Source organism: Lissotriton vulgaris, chromosome 1_1, assembly GCF_964263255.1.
Source record: "Lissotriton vulgaris chromosome 1_1, aLisVul1.2, whole genome shotgun sequence".
NCBI classification, from domain to species: domain Eukaryota; kingdom Metazoa; phylum Chordata; class Amphibia; order Caudata; family Salamandridae; genus Lissotriton; species Lissotriton vulgaris.
The window spans coordinates 1743145563-1743170014 of record NC_141685.1 but is presented as its reverse complement, the minus strand read 5'-3'; the positions used below and the strand labels follow the sequence as shown (position 1 = coordinate 1743170014).

The 24452-nt window shown below is 45.7% G+C and overlaps 1 protein-coding gene across 7 annotated transcripts in view; it reads right to left on the bottom strand.

Moving 5' to 3' along the window:
* The window catches only part of GRIP1 (glutamate receptor interacting protein 1), a 1198832-nt gene that overhangs the window by 95298 nt on the left and 1079082 nt on the right, over positions 1-24452 (bottom strand). For all 7 annotated transcript variants that reach the window (XM_086919026.1, XM_086919023.1, XM_086919024.1 and 4 more), the window contains 2 exons: positions 22125-22205; positions 1576-1645 (listed from right to left, as the gene is read on the bottom strand). In XM_086919026.1, the coding sequence (XP_086775152.1) occupies positions 1576-1645; positions 22125-22205 (151 nt within the window). The remainder of the gene's footprint in view (positions 1-1575; positions 1646-22124; positions 22206-24452) is intronic.

Genomic DNA, 24452 nt, shown 5'->3' with positions numbered 1-24452 from the left:
CGGCACTCATTCTTTCACAAATTAAGCACTGCTGGCCTAATTAAAGGCCCCGATATCTGGACGAAACTTGGTGCATTAGAAATATATATTTCATTAATGTATATCTGTGCACTGCAAATATACATTTCAATAATACTAATGTGTACTTTTATTCTTAGCCCATTTGTCATGGGTTTAGAAGTGCAGAGAGACGTATACCATACAGCTATGTCCTGTCGGCTTCAGTCTAATCACTGGAATTTAGCACGTGCTATGCACCGACCTGGCGGGAAATGACGTAGGTAGGTACCTGCCCACTCTATTAGCTTAAGTACTGTCCGGCACTGGCCCGATAGCCTGGTGGACTCGGTCACACTTAAAAGGTAATTACTTCTTTATAAGCCTCTTTAACCTGCAGGTCTGCAAATAAAATGCTCATAAAGAACACTTCTGGAAATGCAATGAAAGAGGGCTTTGAGCCGGCACGCACAGTGAGGAAAACACAAAGAAAAAAATGATAACGGGTAAAAGACAAAGAGAGGCGCACATAGAAAAACAATGAGCATGAGAAAACTAAGAAAGAAAAGGTAAGGATAAGAAAAACAAAGAACAAGAGGAAGGCACGAAAGTGAAAGGAAGGGTAAAAGAATGAAAGAATGTATCAATGAAAGGGTGAAAGGATGGATGAATGGAAGGGTGAAAGGATGGATGAATGGAAGGGTGAAAGGATGGATGAATGGAAGGGTGAAAGGATGGATGAATGGAAGGGTGAAAGGATGGATAGATGGAAGGGTGAAAGGATGGATGAATGGAAGGGTAAAAGGATGGATGAATGGAAGGGTGAAAGGATGGATGAATGGAAGGGTGAAAGGATGGATAGATGGAAGGGTGAAAGGATGGATGAATGGAAGGGTGGAAGGATGGATGAATGGAAGGGTGAAAGGATGGATAGATGGAAGGGTGAAAGGATGGATGAATGGAAGGGTGGAAGGATGGATGAATGGAAGGGTGAAAGGATGGATAGATGGAAGGGTGAAAGGATGGATGAATGGAAGGGTGAAAGGATGGATGAATGGAAGGGTGAAAGGATGGATAGATGGAAGGGTGAAAGGATGGATGAATGGAAGGGTGAAAGGATGGATGAATGGAAAGGTGAAAGGATGGATAGATGCAAGTGTGACTCGTTGAGAAGGAAGTGTGAAGGGATTGGCAAGTGAAAGGGTAAATGGATCGAAGAACGGACAGACAGAGAAGAGGGAATACATGGGTGCGTGAAGGGACAGATGAATGCGGATATGAATATGTTGATGGATGGATGTATATGGTCAGATGAGGCAATGTGTAGCTGGATAGATAGCTGGAGTGATGGGCAGGTTGGTAGATGAAAGGAGAATAAAAAGAACTTCTATCATGGATGTTTTTTCTCACTTTGCGTGCTCGCTGTGATTAGAGGTATATTCCAACTGGGGACCATTTTAATCTTCTACTGACCCCTTGCTATGGAGAGAAGTGTCTCCTGCACACATACATTAATGGACATCTTTGACAGATTTCTTCTGCAAATATTATAGGATGAAAACTTGAAAGATGCCTTACCGATGGGCAACACTCCCCTTCTTGATATCAGAAATAACCAGCGGGTCCCCTGGCTTCCTGCTAGAAGGGGCTGCAAAGAGAGGAAATAAGCCGGGTTAGAGCGTTAATTGACACAGGTGCCGCGTAAGGACATATATATCAACGACGCACAGTCAAATAAACTCCTATAAAGCCTCGTAAAACCTGCAAAAAAAACTAAGCATACGTGTATTTATTGCTGGAACAGATTGAGGCTGTCGCGAGGAATAAAACATGTAAACTCTAAGAGGTAAAACAAATCATGTGGTGTAACGTTTATGCGGGAAAACAGATGGTTCTTTGCAGAGGGAGCCCCGCGCTCGTGCTATCAAACACGCGCCTATCAGAGATGTTCTTACATCGCATAAACAACGGCCGGAGAGAGGCCTCCTGGGGATGGGGGGCACCCGAGCGCCCCGTTTTCTCCAGTTTGAAGCTCGCTTGCATTAGTCATCTGATTTTTTTGTGTGCATGAGTGTAAGCACAGAAGACAAAAAAAATCACAATTTTAATAAATATAATAAACTAGCAGCTATTAGGATTCTAGCGGTAATGAAAGTGAGAGGGGCAGGCATCCTTTGCCCACAGCTCTCTGCCAGGTCAGTGGTGTATGTCTATGGCTTCTGAGTGCACTGTCGGTGGGGCCAGAGCGTTGCCCCTCAGGTAAAAGTTTTATTTTCACAATCCACCTTTACTCATACGAAATTCAAATCTACCCTATCATGAAATAACTCCAAGAGTGAATGTGTTGTGTTCCAGCTTATGCACGCCTGTGATGTAACAGGCGTGCAGCGTAAGCCCCACGTGACCGGTTTGAATAAAGAGGGGCTCCGCACGGACGGACGCCAGTTGGCGACGATGCGCAGAGCCAGTAGCTTCACCCAGTGCCGGTGTTAATTATTTCAAGGTGGCCACGTGTCAGGCCTAGGCCCTCCCAGGTGCCCCATGAGAGTAGGCCCCCAGCTCATGCCCTTTGAGTCACCTGCCCGCCAAGAACACAACAACTGGCGACGAGGGTGGTCGTGCCCTCGCCGTGCGTGTGTGGTGTGCAGACAGTGGATCGGGGCGGCCGCGAGCCTTCAGCCCCGGCTCGTGGTGCTCGTGCCCCGAGGCCCCACACACGGTGCACAGCAGAGTAAATAACCCGGCCTGCCGCCGTTGCACAAAGTGAGCCGCTGTGAGCCCCTGCGCCCAGCTCGTGCGCCTGCCGGCCGACGGCCCCCCCCTCCTACCGCGTGTGCCGCTGCAGCAGCCCGTGGAAGGCCTCCAATCCTGCCGGTGAACCTGCCGACTGCCCGGCCATCCCAGCGCTTCTCAGCTGTTGTCCCGTGCAGCGCCGCACCCGAGCAGGCTGCCGGTGCGTGAAGCGCGAGGCCGGGGAGAAGCGGCGCCTCGGTGCGACAAGGCCCTGACCATGCCCCTCGCTCACGCGCAGGCCGGGTGAGGCCTGCTAAACCTCACGCATTGTGCGGGCGGTGCACCACGCGCTGGAGAACGAACCCGGGTCAGCAAGGGCGGTGAAGGCACACAGAAGCGCTCCAGCCCAGGAAAGGGGGAAAACATGAGCCCAGCTGCACTCCAATCACGTTCAGCAAAGGGGGGGGGGAGGGGGGGGAGGGGGGGGGGGGGGGGGGGACCACAGGCCTATGAGGACATTTGGGCAGAAGAAAAGACCTGCCTCAAGGACTGCACACATGAGCAGTGACAGCTGACACCTACCAGCACTAAACAAGCATTGGTCACAACAACTCTGGAAGGTTGACCTGCCAGCTGTGAACAAGCATTGGCCACAGCCACACTCGTCACACCGGAAGTAGCGATCAGGGGAGCCTGAAAGGAATCACCTGGCACACCGCGCCCTGTGCCTCAACACCAGAGTCATGGCCACGATACCCCCCATTGAGCCCTTCGTGGTGGAAGGCTCGCCGTCGTCGCTAGCCCCTAAATGGAAGGACTGGGTAGACCGATTGTTGATCTTCTTCGAGGCTACCAAAGTTCATAAAGAACAAAAGAGAGCCATGGTGCTCCACTTAGGAGGCAAGGACGTCCACAATATTGCCAAGACACTCGTAGAGGCCACGCCAAAGACTCATCACTCACTCATAAATGCCCTGAATGCCTACTTTGAGCCTATGGCTAATCAGGACTATGAGCGATTTATATTCAGGCAAGCCAGGCAACTGCCGGAGGAGTCGTTGGACACGGATCATGCCAGGCTGAAACACTTGGCATCGACGTGTGGGTTCGCAGACGCCACCGAGGAGATACGGGGACAAATAATCCAGGGCTGTGCCTCTACCAAGTTAAGGGAACGAATCCTGGAGGAGTCTGGAAAGCCCTTAGCCGACATCCTGACTCTGGGTCGCACTAAAGAACTGTCCAAGGCCCGAGCAGCCCACATGGAAGCGGCCCTCCAGGCGCCAGTAAAGGCCGAACCGGTCAACAAGATTCAGGTGAAATCACCGACGAAGTGGAACAAGAAAGCCCCTGGAAACACCGCGGGAGCAACGGGAAAGTCCTGTGGATACTGTGGAGGCCCACCACATCAAGCATCGGAATGAGCAGCCAGAGGGAAGCGGTGTTCGGGATGTGGTCGATTCAATCACTTCGAAAAAGTCTGTCGGTCGAAAAAATTCCGCAAGCCCCGGCAGGTGGTGAACGCCTTACCAGAGTGTGACCCAAGTCAGAGTGACATGGATGACGATGAAGAAGAGGAGAGGACGGTGCACAAAGTGCACATGATCCGCACGGCGACTCGACGCACTAGGAAGCTGCCTCAGTGTAGCATCAGAGTAGCTGAGCAGGAGCTCATGGCTGTAGTCGACACAGGTGCGACCATCAACCTTATGAGTGCCGCCCTCCATCAGACCATGGATCCGCCGCCAATCCTGAGTCCGTCTCCCATCACTGTATTTGCATACGGCCAGGACACTCCTCAAGATCCGAGGGAAGTTCAGGACCGTGATCACCCATGGAGACAGGACTGTCACCGCCAACGTTTTTGTGTCGGAGGATGGGCAGGGTATGCTACTTGGATGCAGGGCCGCGGAAGATCTTGGAGTCGTCACGTTTGCATTCGGAGTTCACCAAGAGTCGGTACAGCAGCTCATAGCAGACTTTTCGGACATCCTCAAGGGCATTGGAAAATTCACAGGCCGCAAAGTACACCTCCACATCGACCATGCTGTCCAGCCGGTAGCTTTGAGGCATTGCCGCATCGCCGTCCACCTCAGACCACTCGTGGAAGAAGAGCTTAAAAAGATAGAGGCGGCAGGCATAATAGAAAAGGTGACGGGCCCCACGCCGTGGGTGTTGCCCATAGTAGTCACCCGGAAACCGAAACAACCAGGAGCGGTCCGGATTTGTGTGGACATGCGTCTCCCCAACGCCGCCACCAAAAGGGAGCGACACATCACGCCCACAATTGACGATTTGATCGGAGAGATGGCGGGAGCGTGCTGGTTTTCAAAGCTAGATCTGCGGTCCGGATACCACCAACTGGTGCTCGATGATGAATCACGGAATATAACAACATTCTCGACCCACGTGGGACTCCAGAGATACACACGACTCAGTTCCGGCGTGTCCAGCGCAGAGGAGGTATTCCAGAATGTGATCCAAGAGCTGATTACCGACATACCTGGCGTAATCAATGTCAGTGACGATATCATGATACACGCTTGCACCATACCGGAGCACAACCAGCGGCTGGCGCAGGTGTTCCGAAAGTTGAGGGAAGCTGGTCTCACCCTACACAGGGAAAAATTTGAATTCCTGAAGCAGAAATTACATTTCTTTGGGTACACATTCTCCGCCGAGGGGGTCAACCCCGATCCCGAGAAAGTAAAGGACGTCAAAGAAGCTGCTCCTCCCACCACTGTCACAGAAGTCCGCAGCTTTCTAGGGATGGTTAACTATTGCGGGGGATTTATCCGAGATCTTGCTAATCTCACGATCCCACTGAGAGAGCTCACGAAGGACACCACGCCCTGGAAATGGAGGTCGGAACAAGCAAAGACGTTTAATGACATCAAGGCAGCCCTCTCAGACACCACCACCCTGGCGTTCTTTGACCCTCGGAAGCTAACCCTCGTGGCAGTCGACGCTGGTCCGGCCGGACTAGGTGCTGTACTGATGCAAAAACAGCGAGATGAGGAAGACTGGGCCCCGGTTGCATTCGCCAGCCGCTCCCTCACAGAAACTGAACAACGTTACTCCCAGATTGTAAAAGAGGCAATAGCAATCCACTGGGGGTGCCGGCACTTCCATTTATATCTGTACGGAAAGCCGTTCACCGTAGCCATGGATCACAAACCACTGGTCGCCCTTTTCTCGGGGACCTCGACGAAACCCCCACCTCGCATTGAAAAGTGGATGCTACAACTCCAGGACTACAACTGCCGGGTGGAGTACCAACCAGGGTCAAGAAATCCAGCGGATTACCTCTCACGGCATCCGAGGGTAGCCACTCAGGCAGAGATGGAGGATGCCGCTGATACGGAAGCCTATGTCAGGTGCGTCACTGCCCGATCCTGTCCACGGCCACTATCAATGAGCAACATCGTGGAGGCTACCCAGAGGGATGACTGCCTGCAGCAGGCGCGGAAAGCCCTTCAAAGTGGAAACTGGCACGGGCCAAGGAAGAGTGGAAAATACTCACACCTGAAGCGCAACGCATCATGGAGAGCCTTCACCATGTGGGAGGAGAACTGAATGAAGATGACACCGGATGCCTGTTGCGGGGTCACCTGCTGGTGATACCCTCCGCCCTGACGAATCAGGTTGTGCAACTGGCCCATGTCGTCCACCAAGGGATGGTTAAAACTAAGGCAAGACTGAGGACCAAAGTATGGTTTCCACTCATGGATGACCTAGTTGAAAACACCGTGAGATCGTGTGCAGCCTGCCAAGTGACAGGAGATGTCCCGCGAGAGGCACCTGTCATGGTCGAACCTCGACCACAACGGCCATGGGAGTGCATGAGCATGGACTTCAGCAGCCTCCCGGATGGGCGACACACCATGGTTGTGATCAACGACCACTCGAAGTACCCCGAAGTGGAGATAATAGCTACCCCCAGTGCCACTGAAGTGATACCCAAACTGGAGAAAATCCTAGCGGCCCATGGAGTGATACGAGAGCTAAGAACTGACAATGGCCCTCCCTTTCAAGGCCAGGAACTAGCCAGCTACCTGAGTGCCCTAGGAATCCGGCATCGCCGCGTGACTCCTCGATGGCCGCAAGCTAATGGCGAAGCTGAGCGCTTCATGCAAACCCTCAACAAGGTGATCCAGATCGCACATGACAAAGGACAGTCGCTGGAAATGGCGATATTTACATTCCTGCGGAGCTACAGACAGACACCCCACACCACTACGGGGGTGGCTCCGGCATATGTCCTAATGGGACGGGTAGTGGCAGATTCCATTCCCCTTCACCCTCAGTGGACACCGGCATTAGCCAACGAAAGTAAAATCGCGAAGAAGCGACAGAAGTCCTATGCCCAAACAAGCCTGAGGAGGAGAGCTGTCATAGCCCGGATCAACAGAGGAGATCTCCTATTGCTGAAGAACAGAGTTACCAGTGGGAAGTTCAGATTGACATATGAAAAGAAACCGTGGCGTGTCGTCAGTGTGAAGGGCACTCGCATCATTGCCGCCGAAGGTCGAGAAGTAGTGACCCGGAATGTGTCTCACTTCAAACTATTTCACCCTGAAACTGAAACAGATGCCTTTCCGGAGTCGCCCGAAACTCGGGCGTCAGCGGGTCCAGCAGCCTTGGACTCCACTGAATCTCGAGATGGCTGTCTGAGAGACACCCCTCCTGAAGTGACAAGTGAAAGCCCCGACGACGACGAGAGCGCCAGCATGGAACGAGGGGAGCACGGTCCCGAGACTGCCAGCCCATGTCCAACATCCCTGGCCGGGGGTGGCGTCACCCTGACTCGAGGGACATCGCACTACAGGCTGAGAAGTAATCCAGAACCATCCTGTCGTCTTCGTGACCATCTCATGTGAGACTGTTCCACTGCATGTTTACTGTGTGTTTCAATTGTGAATTACAACTATGCACTCTGATCTGAGAAACATTTAATTCATTGACTGCCATGAAGTGCCTTCTTTTGGTCCTATGCATTTTTGTTTTTTTTATGTTTTAGGAGGAATGTTGTGTTCCAGCTTATGCACGCCTGTGATGTAACAGGCGTGCAGCGTAAGCCCCACGTGACCGGTTTGAATAAAGAGGGGCTACGCACGGACGTACGCCAGTTGGCGACGGTGCGCAGAGCCAGAAGCTTCACCCAGTGTCCGTGTTAATTATTTCAAGGTGGCCACGTGTCAGGCCTAGGCCCTCCCAGGTGCCCCATGAGAGTAGGCCCCCAGCTCATGCCCTTTGAGTCACCTGCCCCCAAGAACACAACAGAGTGCACAAGTGAGACTAGTAGTCAACAGAGAGGTGACAGCGCGGGGGTGGGTGGGGGCTCCTGAACAATGGGTCTCCCCTCAGGGGCATAGGAGACATACATTCTGGGAGGGACAGGGACAACATTCTGGACTTTCCAGTGACCCTATACAAATCGACCGTTGTGTGAGGCTGTAGGTCCGTTAAACTAATACAATCGCATAGTTTTGAAGTGAAATATTGAGAAAGGCAGGTATGTAGTCACAGTTTACATTCACGTAGTAATTGGGCCAAATGTGAAAAAAACTTGTATAAGAATCTTGCATCTTCATGCACCAAGCAAACAAAGGTCACTGACTTTGGGTGGGGGGGGGCGTCGTGTTTGCAAGTGCATTATGGTTTGAAAAGTACCTGCTGCTGCATTCCTGGTCTCCAGCAATTTTTAGGCAACAATAAAAACGTCGCAATAACTCGGGTAATTAATGTTCTTCATTGAGAGAGATCAGAGGTTTGTCTACTAGAAGTTTTGACACATGGTAAGGTAGAGCAGTGGGTCATATGCCTGCTGCAAAGACCGTGTACCATGCAGATCACAAAGTGCATATAATGTAAATAGGTCAGTGGGTTACTGCTTTTGGCAGAGAGATCCTTTTGTTACTTGCAGTTTATTAGTTAGTTAAAATCCTAACATAGAACAGTGAGTTATTAACTGTCATCAAAGAGCTATATGTAATCCTAATGTTGGAAATGGGTTCATTTGGATAGAAATCAATTCCAGTTATTAAAATGAAACCCCCAACCATGGTGTTACGTTTTTTAATTCTGAGTTTGTGCTTCTCCGCAGGAGAGGGTCGTGGGTGTGGTATGTAGCCAATGGTGCATTTTGGACCTCACTGTCACAAATATATTATTAAAGCAGGGTGGGCTAGCACATATCATTTACAGACCACACATTTTCCATTGAAATAGCACCCTGACCATGGGGCTGCCTTGGGCCTACCTTAGGGGTGACTTACATGTTGTGAGAGGTCTGACATGCAACTGCCCCCTGCCCCAGCCCTTCAGTCCTCGCAAAAGTACCGACCTGACTGACCACCGGAAATAGAAAGCTTAGCATTTCCTCCACGGTTACAGGACAAAAGCTTATAAGTATAATTTTAAAAGAAGGGACTGGAGTTAAGGGATTGACAGTGACACCTTGACGAAAAGGAGGTAAATGGCTAACAATGGGACCAATTACTGAAGTAGTACAACAATTATATGTCTATTATTCCTAGGTCTGTGCAAAAAGACAGAGTCAATCTGTAGAATACACAGAATGAAATGTTCATAATCACATCAGTGAACTATAAACCAAGCAATGGCAAATGTAGTAGGTCTCGCCTTTGTGGCCCTTTTGGATTTCCAATGCCTGTAACCAATGCTGAACACTTGTAGCTGGGGCTGTTCAACATCGGCAGGAGCAACAAAAACAAGCTGAAATGGCTGCCACTGTGTGATCACACGTGCGCAAATATATCATGATGTTCTTTCTTAATTTAACGTTCAAGATGGTGCATAACCATTAAACTAAATGAAAAAAATAAATAAAAGGTGAGTGAAAGTGTATTTCAATGAAATGAGCAGCCCTGTTGCAAATTACAGCGTCCAGGTGCTCCTAAAAAAACGAATAGTTAAAAAAAAAAAATACGGGACAGGAGCAACAGAGGAGTGAGGGAGGAGGGGCGAGCAAGACAATGTCGTCGTTGAGCTGCACTACGGTGAGCAGGGCAGCGTGAGGAACAATGACGTTGTTAGGGGTTGGAAAAAATGCCGGGAAAATGCATAACGGGACGAGAACGGGAAGGGAAAGCAGTTGACGAGATTGGTGAGCAGTACAGAAAGTGCTGGGGCCCTGGAGATGCGAGCTGGAAGTTGCACTCGGGGCAAAAGGAAAATAAACACATGCTTTCCCATGGAGTGTTGAAAGGAAAAAGCAGTTCCCTAACGTGAGTCATATAAGGATACCATTCATCAAACCAAAAGATGGTAAAGAAGCTATGCTCCAGGACAGGGACAAGAAAAAGAAGAGGAAGGAAAGCCATTAAAAAGGACACAGAGATATTAGATTGAAAAGAAAGATAATCAGTGGTAAGGAGAGGACTGACCCAAAGCCCACTATAAGCAGTGGTGTTGTACACAATAGGTCTTCAACAAAAGAAGGCTAAATGCTGTCTATAGGTGAGACTTATAAAGGGAGGGGAGATATTAAATAATGACTGGAGAAACGGTCAGGCCCGTGGGTCACCCTAGAGGAGAGCCGGAGGATAAAGAGAATCAGGAATAACACAGCGGTGTAGAAGGCATACTCAGGACACTATGTCCCGTAGGTACCTGAGCAGTTGGGAGGATCTACTCTGTACAGTAGAAGGAGAAAATCCATGATTATAAGCATAGACAAGGGGTGTCCAATAAAAGTCTAGGAGGGCCAGATGCACGTCAGAATCCTGGGATTACCACTGACTATCTGACTAAATTCCATGTACGTAGAGAAAGAGCCCAATGTCTGGGTTCATTTACGTACATTGTATGTTGGTTTTCTTATGTGTATTTGGTATGTACCTAGTCCTCCTGTTCTGAAATTGGCCATTCCTAGCATGGACGATATACTAGCATCTACTATTTTAAGGACATCTTGCCAGGGTAGTCTTGGTTCCACGTAAAGCACAGAAGACCAAATGAATAAAAGCGCGTCTGCCAAAGGAATCCAATTGGTAATGACATTTTGCATCACAGTTTACCATGGCCTTTGAGTAAAACCATTTAGAAAAATATATCTTTTGCAAGATCTACGTTGTTTTACGCTTCATATCAGTTCTGAAATGCAATGAAATTTAGTGCAAAACAAGCATTTTGTCATAGCTGTACTGATGTATATATATATATATATATTCGCTTTACGTAATGTGCTGGAACGTAGAATGTGCCCCTTGCGTGCAATGCACTACCTCTAAAAGGGACTAATACAGCAAAGCACATCATCTTTAACACAGTAATAAAGACATGCCCCCGCTCTTCGTGCGAGCTCCCCACTCTTCTCTCACTTTTATTCTGTTTCCCTTTAGACTTGCCCTTGTCAGCGAAACTCAGACAGAATATTTGATTCCCCTTCATATTGCACTGCATTTCCGAATAAATAAATCATGGCGGAGCAATGGAGCATAGACGAAATGGTGTGACTTTAAACCACGAGCCAGAGGGAGATTACTGTCTAAAGGTTGGGGATCCCAGATGAAGCTGCCCAGTTTCAAAGCCTGTTTTCTTCGACTTCAGGTACAATATGTATTTAAAAAGAAACCATTCGATGTGCGCAAGAAACACCAGTGTCAAGGCAGCACTAGGGGGACATATTTCCCTGTTTCCGCGACTTTCGAAAGCGGGTTGGACTTTACCACAAAGAGCTCATCATCTTTCCAAGATTTCTATGTGTATTCCATACACCTGGTGCTGCATGCACTGCACAAAGCTATAGTGGGTGATTATACAACCCTACAAACACCTGGTGGAAAACAGGATTAGAACATGGACCCTCCGTCTCTTAAAAAGAGGTTCCCCGCAGTCCTTGCAGAGAGCTGAAGGTTGCAAAGTACAGCTTACAAAGATGGCCATCAGTGAACAAATTCATGTTCACTTGTGATAAGGATCCCCCAACAAAACATGGTACACATAATACAATGACTTGGGGTGAATGTTTTGCCATTGTGCAACATTCCGTCCATCATCTTGTGTGTTTTGCGTTCACCCTATGTGGGAAGGGCATGCCCAGACGTGGGTCCCATGCTCACTACGCCACTGGAGTCAAGCTATCCTGGCTGAAGACGGCCGATAGCCAGAAACCGGTCCTAGGATGCTTGATTCCGGTCCAGGGAAGTCATGGCTTGGCAGTTCGGGCTGGACTGTTCCCATGAGGCACAGGGTCAAGACTGATTTGCATATGGCCATGTTTGAACTGGGGTGGCTTGTTGAGCAAAAAAACAATGGATTAAACCTGTGGTTCCCAAACTGTGCGCTGAGGCACCCCGGTGCGCCGTTATGCGTTGCCAGGGGCGCCGCGGCACTATGTGGGAAATTGCAGTGGCAGCGCTAGACATTTAGAAATGACACCTGCATAATCGTTATAACTCCGCCGCTTTAAGGAAACAGGAATATAAAGAAAGGGTAGTCTGATCTGTAAGCAACATGCAGAGTGGAGCTGCAGGGGTTCTTGGAAGGGGTGAAACAACTGCAAGACCTCATTAACATGCAAATGGTCTTTTAAAGACCTGTGAAGTGCTCGGATGTGGCTGCTTTTGTGCCCAGGAGGTCTTATCCACAGGCTACCAACCTAACTTGAGTGGATGAACCTCTCAACCCCTGCGCACTGTTGCTGCTAGTGAATCACACTAGAAATATCATCATTTTAATTTTTCATTTCACTTCTTTCAAATATAAGTTATCACATAACCAAATTCACCATTCTTCTTTGAAAGTATGATATTTAATCATCAGTTCATTTTCAATAAATTCAAACATATATTCAAAAAACAAAACATTTCAGAAATTCACTGTATCAACAGAGTCTTTCTTGACAACGTATAGTTGATGTAGCCCGATGCATTTCGAGTCCTAGTTGGACTCTTCCTCAGGGGCCTGAAAATATGAACATCTCATATCAGCAATTTCATAATATTATCCTTTTTTCATCAGATTCAAGTTACAAAAACCTACGGATGCTCAAAACAACGAACAATCACTTTACATTTCATGTAGAGGGGAAATGACTACATCATGCACTTTTAAACATGGAAACCACCACCATCTCACCTCAAAAGTGAATGTGTTAAAAAATATACGTATACTCACAACCGAACCAAGAGGTTGTGATTCCTGTAAACAAAAATTCTAACTGTAAATGCCTGCTGAATTCGTCTACCAACACCCTAAAGCCAAAGAGCCACCTCATGAAGTTTCCTCTTACCTCGAGTCTTTTTTATTTGGAAACCACCGCGTTTCCGTATCAATTCAAAATGCCACCTACAACAAATGTAAAACAATCCTTAGCTTCGTGCTTCAAATTCCTAACAGTACCTCCGCTATCCCTCACGGACTCCCTTCTTACCTTGACGCTCAACACCAACTCCTAACACCACTCCCTGCCGATTTCAAGCCCAACACCGGGCTGGCCGCGTTTAAAACGCGTTTGTCTCTCGGGAGACTAAACAACAGTGAAAACGGACTAAGTCCGATCGCTGGGGCGCGCCATTTTGGTACAGTCTTCGGAACGAAACAAAGGCCATCGGCACTCGGGGAAGTTCACTCAGGGACCACAAACCGAACGGAATCACTAAATACCGCCCTAAAAAAACCATATATTCCTCTAACTACCACTAACACTAAAAGAAAAAAATAAATAAAAAGAAAATGTAAATAATAAGGTGCTCAAAAAATTTAAATGCATAGAGAATGTTCCAATACAAATACAGTGGTGTATGATAACAGTGCGTTTTTTGCATTTCAACCATTCAAATGTACATGTATGGTAAATATGTAAAGTGATTGTTCGTTGTTTTGAGCATCCGTAGGTTTTTGTAACTTGAATCTGATGAAAAAAGGATAATATTATGAAATTGCTGATATGAGATGTTCATATTTTCAGGCCCCTGAGGAAGAGTCCAACTAGGACTCGAAATGCATCGGGCTACATCAACTATACGTTGTCAAGAAAGACTCTGTTGATACAGTGAATTTCTGAAATGTTTTGTTTTTTGAATATATGTTTGAATTTATTGAAAATGAACTGATGATTAAATATCATACTTTCAAAGAAGAATGGTGAATTTGGTTATGTGATAACTTATATTTGAAAGAAGTGAAATGAAAAATTAAAATGATGATATTTCTAGTGTGATTCACTAGCAGCAACAGTGCGCAGGGGTTGAGAGGTTCATCCACTCAAGTTAGGTTGGTAGTTTAGCAGGCACGGAAGAAGGACAAACGTGCCACCGCTGCAGCACGCATGTGTAAAAAAATAAGAGGATCAGTGATTCCGTTCGGTTTGTGGTCCCTGAGTGAACTTCCCCGAGTGCCGATGGCCTTTGTTTCGTTCCGAAGACTGTACCAAAATGGCGCGCCCCAGCGATCGGACTTAGTCCGTTTTCACTGTTGTTTAGTCTCCCGAGAGACAAACGCGTTTTAAACGCGGCCAGCCCGGTGTTGGGCTTGAAATCGGCAGGGAGTGGTGTTAGGAGTTGGTGTTGAGCGTCAAGGTAAGAAGGGAGTCCGTGAGGGATAGCGGAGGTACTGTTAGGAATTTGAAGCACGAAGCTAAGGATTGTTTTACATTTGTTGTAGGTGGCATTTTGAATTGATACGGAAACGCGGTGGTTTCCAAATAAAAAAGACTCGAGGTAAGAGGAAGCTTCATGAGGTGGCTCTTTGGCTTTAGGGTGTTGGTAGACGAATTCAGCAGGCATTTACAGTTAGAATTTTTGTTTACAGGAATCACAACCTCTTGGTTCGGTTGTGAGTATACGTATATTTTTTAACACATTCACTTTTGAGGTGAGATGGTGGTGGTTTCCATGTTTAAAAGTGCATGATGTAGTCATTTCCCCTCTACATGAAATGTAAAGTGATTGTTCGTTGTTTTGAGCATCCGTAGGTTTTTGTAACTTGAATCTGATGAAAAAAGGATAATATTATGAAATTGCTGATATGAGATGTTCATATTTTCAGGCCCCTGAGGAAGAGTCCAACTAGGACTCGAAATGCATCGGGCTACATCAACTATACGTTGTCAAGAAAGACTCTGTTGATACAGTGAATTTCTGAAATGTTTTGTTTTTTGAATATATGTTTGAATTTATTGAAAATGAACTGATGATTAAATATCATACTTTCAAAGAAGAATGGTGAATTTGGTTATGTGATAACTTATATTTGAAAGAAGTGAAATGAAAAATTAAAATGATGATATTTCTAGTGTGATTCACTAGCAGCAACAGTGCGCAGGGGTTGAGAGGTTCATCCACTCAAGTTAGGTTGGTAGTTTAGCAGGCACGGAAGAAGGACAAACGTGCCACCGCTGCAGCACGCATGTGTAAAAAAATAAGAGGATCAAAATTATATTTTTGTTAAAAGAAAGGAGTGCCTTCCTTTTCATTATCTCATTTTGTCACGTTGTCCAAACGGAAAGAGCACCCACTGAAATAAAAGATGTTGTTTGACCAAATATCAAGTCTCACAGATGAGAGAGCTAAAACATTGGTATATACTGCCGAGCAAGCAACAGATATTTATTCTTTGATTCAAGAAGTAAAAACTTCGGATGCCCAGGGCAATACGATAGTACAACAATTGAAGCAACTACAATTTCTAGCCAAAAGAGAAGTTAGCCAAAAACTCCATGCATCGACCCTGGTACAGTACCACAAAGAAAAAAGGATCCCACGAGGATTGCGAATGTCTATCAAACCAATGCTTTATAGGTTTCATTTGAACAAAGATTTCATGGAAAAATGGTATCGAATATTAAATAAGTGTTCACTAGATTTAATATTGTTACTGGTTGAGGAATTGGCTAGAGTCATTGCAGACTTGACTCGTGAAATTGATGAGATCAAACAAAATTTAGAAGGAAGCATGCAAAAGGAAGATTGGGATAAAACTCTAAATGACATTAACATCACGTTGGAAAAATACACCAAGGAAATTCAAGAAGGAAAACTAAGAAAATTCAAAAGGGACACGCTTGATTACAAGCTTAATGAAGTATACTCTTGGGCTGAAGTCTATGCCCAGAGGAGAGCCTATCAACCTAGGAAAAAACCAACCACTACTTCAGAGGAGAGCTTAGTTTCAGATACTGACTTGAGTGCTTCTAGACCGTCAGCACAAACACAAATTGGAGAGGCATCCGGCCCCAGTGAACAGATAGAACCAGATCAAACAGCAACCACATCAAAGCCGTCTTCTTTTCCCCAGGCAGGGGATTTAACTCAACCACCAGGAAAACCAAAACAAAAACCAGGAGAAGTCAGAGAAGGAGCAAGAACAAGGAGCACCAAGTAAATTTGGTGATGAATATTTCCAAAACAGAGTTGACATCTGAAGAACTTCAAGTGTTGAATAGAGGACTAGGTTTTGTCCCGACCTATGACACAAATATCTTGGAATGTGAAATAGCATTGTTCAAATTTATGAGAGTGTTAAGACTCAGGCATTTCTTCACAAATGTGGTTCCCACACAAGAAGTCAAAGAGCCCACCGAATTCATGGAATTCAAAGTTAAATCTAAATATCAATCACCAGTTTCACACAAAATTTTGGATGCATTTGAAAAAGCAGTGAGGAATGATTTAGAGAAATTGAGTTTTCACAGATCCAAAACGAAGAATCTATCTGTTCATGAAAGGAACATTTTTAAAAAAACTTCAAATGAATGAGAATATTCACATTCAAAAGGCTGACAAAGGAGGAGCAATAATTGTGATGGACAAGGAATTTTATGTGGCAAAAGTCAACGAACATGTGTCTGACGAATCCACATACCTGGAATTGGATAAAGACCCCATCTATGATCTGGAAGTAACCCTAAAAATTATCTTAGATAAAGCTTGTGAACTTGGTCATATCTCAATGGCTACGAAACAATTCCTTTCAGTACAACATCCTAGGCGACCTCGCCTTTATATGTTGCCCAAAGTTCATAAAGACAAAGTGAACCCTCCAATGAGGCCCATTGTCACAGGTTGTGGCACGATTTTTGAACCATTGGGGCAGTACATAGATACTTTTTTACAGCAATTTGTTCAAGTGTGGCCATCCTACACAAAAGATACCAATCATTTTTTACAGAAATTAAAGAACATCACCATAACACAAGATTTACTACTATGTACTATAGATGTAAAATCTCTTTACACTTCGATACCTCACCAAGCAGGACTGGAGGCTGTGGAATGGGCGTTGTTGGGGCTGGAAACTATTAGATCAGAAAAATCTTTCATTCTAGAATTGTTGCATTTCTGCTTATATCACAGCTATTTCCAATGGGACAAAATTTTTTTCTTGCAACAGAATGGAACATCAATGGGATTTGCGGGGGCCCCCGCATATGCCAATACGTACATGGCTAAATTTGAAGCAGACTATATTTACTCGGACAAAGAATGGCAAGATCACAGCCTGATATATCAAAGATTTATAGATGATATTTTTGTATTATGGTCAGGCAACAGAGAAATGTTGGAAGAAAAAATCTTGACTTTAAACACTCATGTGGATCAAATAAAGTTCACTCACACTATCAGTGACCAAGAAATAGCATTTTTGGATGTTTTACTGACATTAAAACATGGAACATTACAAACTGAAGTGTTTCGGAAAGAGACCGATGTTAACAATTCTTTATTGTTTCAGAGTTTTCATCCTCAGAATTTAAAAATGAATTTGCCCTTGTCGCAATATATGAGAATAAAACGGATATGTTCAGAATCTGAGACTTTGGAAAAACATTTGGAAATACAAGAAGGAAAATATGCATCCAGAGGTTACCCAGAGAGTGTGCTAAAGCAAACCAAGGACAAGGTTGCCAGGTTCAGTAGGGAGAATCTCCTGGAAAAGAAACCAAAGAAGACTCTGGACAGACAGGTGTTTGTTTCAAAATACTCTACAAGCTCATCTAAAATAAAAAATATAATAACAAGACACTGGGAACTTTTGCTACATGAACCAGATTTTGGAGGCATTTTTTTGCAAAAACCGATGTTTGCATATAAAAGATCAAAAAACCTAAAGGAGCTGTTGAAAACACCAATAATCAAAAAAAGACTAACCCATAAAGGGATGAAAAGATGCATGAACTGTGTGCACTGTCACAATGTGATAGTTGGGAATACTTTGCATCATCCCCAGACAGGAAAAACCATTGACTTACACCATGACAGAGATTGCAACTCCAAAAGCGTGATTTATTACATCAAATGTCCATGCGGCAAATTGTATGTGGGGAAAACTGAAAGAAAATTAAAGACAAGAATATCCGAACACAAAAGTACTATCAGGAATGTTAATGTCAAGAGCAATTTAGCTAAACATTGGTCAGAAAACAGGCATAACATCTCCCAGCTACAGTTTTCAGTTTTGGAGAAAACTGAATCACAAGAAGGAGTGGATCTCACCAGATGCCTCCTACAAAGAGAGATATTTTGGATCCGGTTCCTAGGGACCCAGGAACCAAAAGGTTTAAATGAAAAGATAGACTATACATGCTTTCTGTAGAAAAGATACTGTCAGCTAGGCTAGATGCATGTAGAGGTTTTGGCCAAGCCTCTCTTTAGCATGTGAATATTTGACTATATTTACCATACATGTACATTTGAATGGTTGAAATGCAAAAAACGCAATGTTATCATACACCACTGTATTTGTATTGGAACATTCTCTATGCATTTTAATTTTTTGAGCACCTTATTATTTACATTTTCTTTTTATTTATTTTTTTCTTTTAGTGTTAGTGGTAGTTAGAGGAATATATGGGTTTTTTAGGGCGGTATTTAGTGATTCCGTTCGGTTTGTGGTCCCTGAGTGAACTTCCCCGAGTGCCGATGGCCTTTGTTTCGTTCCGAAGACTGTACCAAAATGGCGCGCCCCAGCGATCGGACTTAGTCCGTTTTCACTGTTGTTTAGTCTCCCGAGAGACAAACGCGTTTTAAACGCGGCCAGCCCGGTGTTGGGCTTGAAATCGGCAGGGAGTGGTGTTAGGAGTTGGTGTTGAGCGTCAAGGTAAGAAGGGAGTCGGTGAGGGATAGCGGAGGTACTGTTAGGAATTTGAAGCACGAAGCTAAGGATTGTTTTACATTTGTTGTAGGTGGCATTTTGAATTGATACGGAAACGCGGTGGTTTCCAAATAAAAAAGACTCGAGGTAAGAGGAAGCTTCATGAGGTGGCTCTTTGGCTTTAGGGTGTTGGTAGACGAATTCAGCAGGCATTTACAGTTAGAATTTTTGTTTACAGGAATCACAACCTCTTGGTTCGGTTGTGAGTATACGTATATTTTTTAACACATTCACTTTTGAGGTGAGATGGTGGTGGTTTCCATGTTTAAAAGTGCATGATGTAGTCATTTCCCCTCTACATGAAATGTAAAGTGATTGTTCGTTGTTTTGAGCATCCGTAGGTTTTTGTAACTTGAATCTGATGAAAAAAGGATAATATTATGAAATTGCTGATATGAGATGTTCATATTTTCAGGCCCCTGAGGAAGAGTCCAACTAGGACTCGAAATGCATCGGGCTACATCAACTATACGTTGTCAAGAAAGACTCTGTTGATACAGTGAATTTCTGAAATGTTTTGTTTTTTGAATATATGTTTGAATTTATTGAAAATGAACTGATGATTAAATATCATACTTTCAAAGAAGAATGGTGAATTTGGTTATGTGATAACTTATATTTGAAAGAAGTGAAATGAAAAATTAAAATGATGATATTTCTAGTGTGATTCACTAGCAGCAACAGTGCGCAGGGGTTGAGAGGTTCATCCACTCAAGTTAGGTTGGTAGTTTAGCAGGCACGGAAGAAGGACAAACGTGCCACCGCTGCAGCACGCATGTGTAAAAAAATAAGAGGATCAAAATTATATTTTTGTTAAAAGAAAGGAGTGCCTTCCTTTTCATTATCTCATCTTATCCACAGGCTGCCACACACAACTGGGGGAGGGGACTGGGGGGACTGAAGCCCTTTGAGTTCAGTGGGTGTTGCGCGCCTGAGTCTGAGGGCACAAAGAGAACAGGCATGGAGATAATGGATAGAGGGCACGAAGGGAGCAGACATGGAGGAAAGGGGCAGTCTCAGGGCACAAAGGGAGCAGGCATGGAGGAAAGGGGCAGACTCAGGGCACGGAGGGAGCAGGCATGGAGGAAAGGTGCAGTCTCAGGGCACAAAGGGAGCAGAGGCATGGAGGAAAGGGGCAGTCTCAGGGCACGAAGGGAGAAGGCATGGAGGAAAGGGGCAGTCTCAGGGCACGAAGGGAGCAGGCATGGAGGAAATGGGCAGTCTCAGGGCACGAAGGAAGCAGGCATGGAATAAAGGGGCAGTCTCAGGGCACGAAGGGAGCAGGCATGGAGGAAATGGGCAGTCTCTGGCAGTCTCAGGGCACAAAGGGAGAAGGCATGGAGGAAAGGGGCAGTCTCGGGGCACAAAGGGAGCAGGCATGGAGGAAAGGGGCAGTCTCAGGGCACGAAGGAAGAAGGCATGGAGGGAAGGGGCAGTCTCAGGGCACGAAGGGAGAAGGCATGGAGGAAAGGGGCAGTCTCAGGGCACGAAGGGAGAAGGCATGGAGGAAAAGGGCAGTCTCAGGGCACAAAGGGAGCAGGCATGGAGGAAAGGGGCAGTCTCAGGCTGTCTCAGGGCACGAAGGGAGAAGGCATGGAGGAAAGGGGCAGTCTCAGGCAGTCTCAGGGCGGGAATGGAGAAGTCATGGAGGAAAGGGGCAGTCTCAGGGCACGAAGGGAGCAGGCATGGAGGAAAGGGGCAGTCTCAGGGCATGAAGGGAGAAGGCAGGGAGGGAAGGGGCAGTCTCAGGGCACGAAGGCAGCAGGCATGGATAGAAGGGAAAGTCAGAAGGCACGTATGGAGATGACATGGACAGAAGGGGTAGTCGGAGGTCACGAATAAAGGAGGCATGCACAGAAGGGGCAGTCTGAGGGTGCGGGGGCAGGCATAGACAGAGGGGGCAGTCAGAGTGCAACAGGAAGTACACCCGAGGTCGGGCTTACATCCCCTCCCACCCGTCCACCGGTAAAAGAAAATGAGGGGGAGCCATGGTCAACTGCCAATTAGGTCAAGGGAGCCACGGGTCAAAAAAGTTTGGGAACCACTGGATTAAACCCAAATCTGTGACTGGGGTGAATGTTTTGCCATTGTGAAACATTCAGTCCATCTTGTGTGTTTTGCTGTACACACAATACAAGAATAATGCATTTAAATGTATAAGCCTATTTCAAGACGTAGAAGCATCAATGTCAATTTAATCAGCGATGAATCATTCACCAAGATACCAATCTAAAAATGGACAATAATATTCCCATCTCCAACCTGCATACGACGTCACTCGGGGGGTGGGAGACTCTCCAGTGTAGCATGGGAGTGGCTGGGGATTCAGGTGCATTGGCTGAATATTCCACCCATCTGTCTACAGCAGGGGGGTACGCAGCGGATCCGAAACCATAGTTTGGAATCTTAGGGATAATGGCAGAGCGGGCGGGCTCCTGGTGATCCTCCTATCTGGCAGGCATGATTATTCTTCTGGCTACGTGTGATATTACACATTGCTGGCATTCTGATATCCCCTACTAACCCCCCCATGCCCTCCCCCTCCAAAGTCCCTGTGGGGGACTGGAAACCCGTTGCTCCCACAGAGTGTAGGCAGTTCACAAAGTCAGGGGATACCCCAAGAAATAGAACATCTTCTGGCCTAGCGGGATTACTTTCATATTGCGATGCCGTGACATATTAATTATTTAAATGTTGTATGTGGATTTTGAATGTGCCATTGGTATTGTGCATTACTCGCATACCTGTTTTGTCTTTCTGAAATGTCCTGCACGTGACTCTGTCTGTATCAAGTTTGTGATAATCAATAGAATTAAAAAAAATATATATCAAAGCTACAGTACACCAATCTGCAGTGGAGGTTAAAACTGTGCTTTAAAAACAGCTGTGGTGGATGCATCCGCCTAAGAGGATCTTAATGTGTCAATGTTGTAAAAAAGAAGGGAAAGGAATGCACCGCTATTATGTAATATGCTACCAATGAATTTTTGTGTTTTGAAAAATGTCAATAAAATTTGATTATCAAAAAAAAAACAGCTGTGGTAAAAACTGGAATAAAAAAGGAAACTATTGAAAACAACTCAAACAATAGTATATTGAGCTGTAGCCACCAACATCAACATCTTTTTTAAATTACGGGGACTTATACTCAAAGGTTAAAGAGTTTAGCTATATTCTATCACTCATATCCAATTCCATACGCCAATGCCATCAGTCCTGTCACACTGATGAACCCCCGTGGAACTATAAGTCTACAAATGAATGCCAATACGTACAGCTGATGGTGATGCCCAGCTCCACGTTGTGTTTCTTTGGTAGCTTGACGTGAAACGTTCCACTGCTGGGGATCACAGATTCTGCAAACGAGAGAAGCGGCAAAGGTTCAAGGCAAGTTGACAACACCAGAGGTTCCAACATCCGCATTAGAGAACAATGAATGTGCATTTCCAAGTCTGCTTTGCACGTCAACCCGAAAATTACCTTTAAAGCCCTATGGTAATGCTACATAACAAAAACATCCGACATGTTTTATTTTATTAAATTATCCGGTGATTTACAACAGTGCGTTACAGGTAATGGAGGTGCGAGTCTTCTGGTGGCCCATTGCCATTATGCTCACAATCGCCATGTTTAGCATCACTGGTAGTGCCACCCATCAGACAGCCAATTAATTTCATAGCCTGGCACCTTTGTGCACCTCTGAATTCTACTCTTATAAAAGAAACCCGTTGACACATCCCACCCCTATTGAAGTTTCCACCCAGAATCAAGGCTCAAGCAGTCGGTCTTTCATACCGCTTTCAATGAGGAACACTCTCCTCTTTGCTTTATTAAGAGCAACATCAGAAAGTAACGTTGTTATGTTATGCATTTATTTATAAGGTGCAACATAAACCAGAACTTGTTGGCAATATTTCAATAACATATTTCCTGAACCAGCTCAGCATAATCAAGATAAGGTAAAAGAACAAACATTAAACCAGTCTGGACATGTGTATTAGCATCAGTCAAGAGACAAAGGGCAAAAGCTTACAAGGATCTTAAAGAATTAGTGACGTTATTGCACAGACCAAACCTTATGTGTTCTGTAGTAGGAGTCTCACGCAGAGATGGGGTAGAGTATTACATGTTTCGGGTGCGGCTGCAGAGAAGTCTCAACCTCCAAAAGTAGCCATCTTTGTTTGAGGTACATCTAGTAGCTTTGTTCAGTGTCCGAAATAAGTTGGTAAATGAACGCTGGATTTAGAGACAATTATGTCCAGCCACATTGTTGTACCTCAGCAGACGGGTAACTCCATCACAATGGTGGCGGATATCCCATCGGTCAAAATATAAATCTAATTATATCCTATGGGATTTACATTTCAGCGGATGGGATACCCGTCACCGTTGTGACAGAGTAGCCCGTCTGCTGGGAACTAAAGCAGGCCCTTAGTCATGTTTTTCAGTGAAAAGAAGGCTTCTAGAAAAAAATTGAATAACTTCACACGTTTTGCTTAGTTCTCTGCATTTTGCTCGGTACTTCTAATGAGGCTGTTGACATTAAAAAAAAATGAAGTTTGAGGTATTTGTGTGCTTGGGGGCCAACTACACCACCTGTTACCTCTATTAAGTCCTATACAGCAGGATTGCTGAGAAGTAGTCAGAGGCCACGCCCTCTTCCTCTACCACTCTGCAAACGCTTCTCCCGGCGCAATACTAGTTGGGGGATGAAGTACCCTTGGTTCCACAGGGTTCTTGGGGGCCAACAAGTTCTCCTGTTACTTCAGATTGCGAAAATGTCCCCTGAAGAAGGGCATGAGTCCCGAAATGCATAGGGACACACCTATTGCTATCGGATATATTGGAATTTGGACCTATGATATCTAATTTTCAATGGATTAAGTCTTGATGACTGAAATTTGAGATTCATCAAATAAACCTTTGTGTTAAACTGCAATGAACATTTGCCTTCGTTTACTTTGGAATTATATATTAGTTGAACACTTAGAGACATCGTCTCTTTAGGAGCGCCACCGAGGACAAGTGTCGTCTGGCTCGACACTTCATCTCATTTCATTCAAATCACAGTCCCCTGAGGCCAGGAGGGACCTATCCTGTGGTGCCCAGAAGCGCAATACCATATATTGAATTAGGTTGACATCGACCTAACTGAATTTTCATACCAAGGCGTGCCGTACATCACTCAGACTTCCAGTAAGTCCCACACACGTCATCCCCCAACCAGGAGCGTGCCAGGAAGCATGTTTGCAGAGTAGTGGAGAAAGTGGGCCAGGACTCCAGCGAGTTGCCCGCTTTTTGTTGTTGTTGATTTTTCTCTTTTTTTAGGAAGGAGGGGGGCATGAGGCCTCCCTTCCCTGGAACATTTTGGGCCCGGGGATTCCATCTCCTGGGACCCCAGCCTTTATTATTATTATTTTTTTTTAATTCAAACAGAGGGCCACCCGAGACATTGCTGGAGCCAGCCTTGAGGGGTGGTGGTCCTCAGGGTCATGTACGGTTCCTGGGGTGGGGGGGCTGCGTGACCTCCCTTCTTTATTCAAATTTGCCAGAGGGAGGTGGTGGTCCCCAGGGCTCGCAACAAACCCCCTTAATTATTGTAT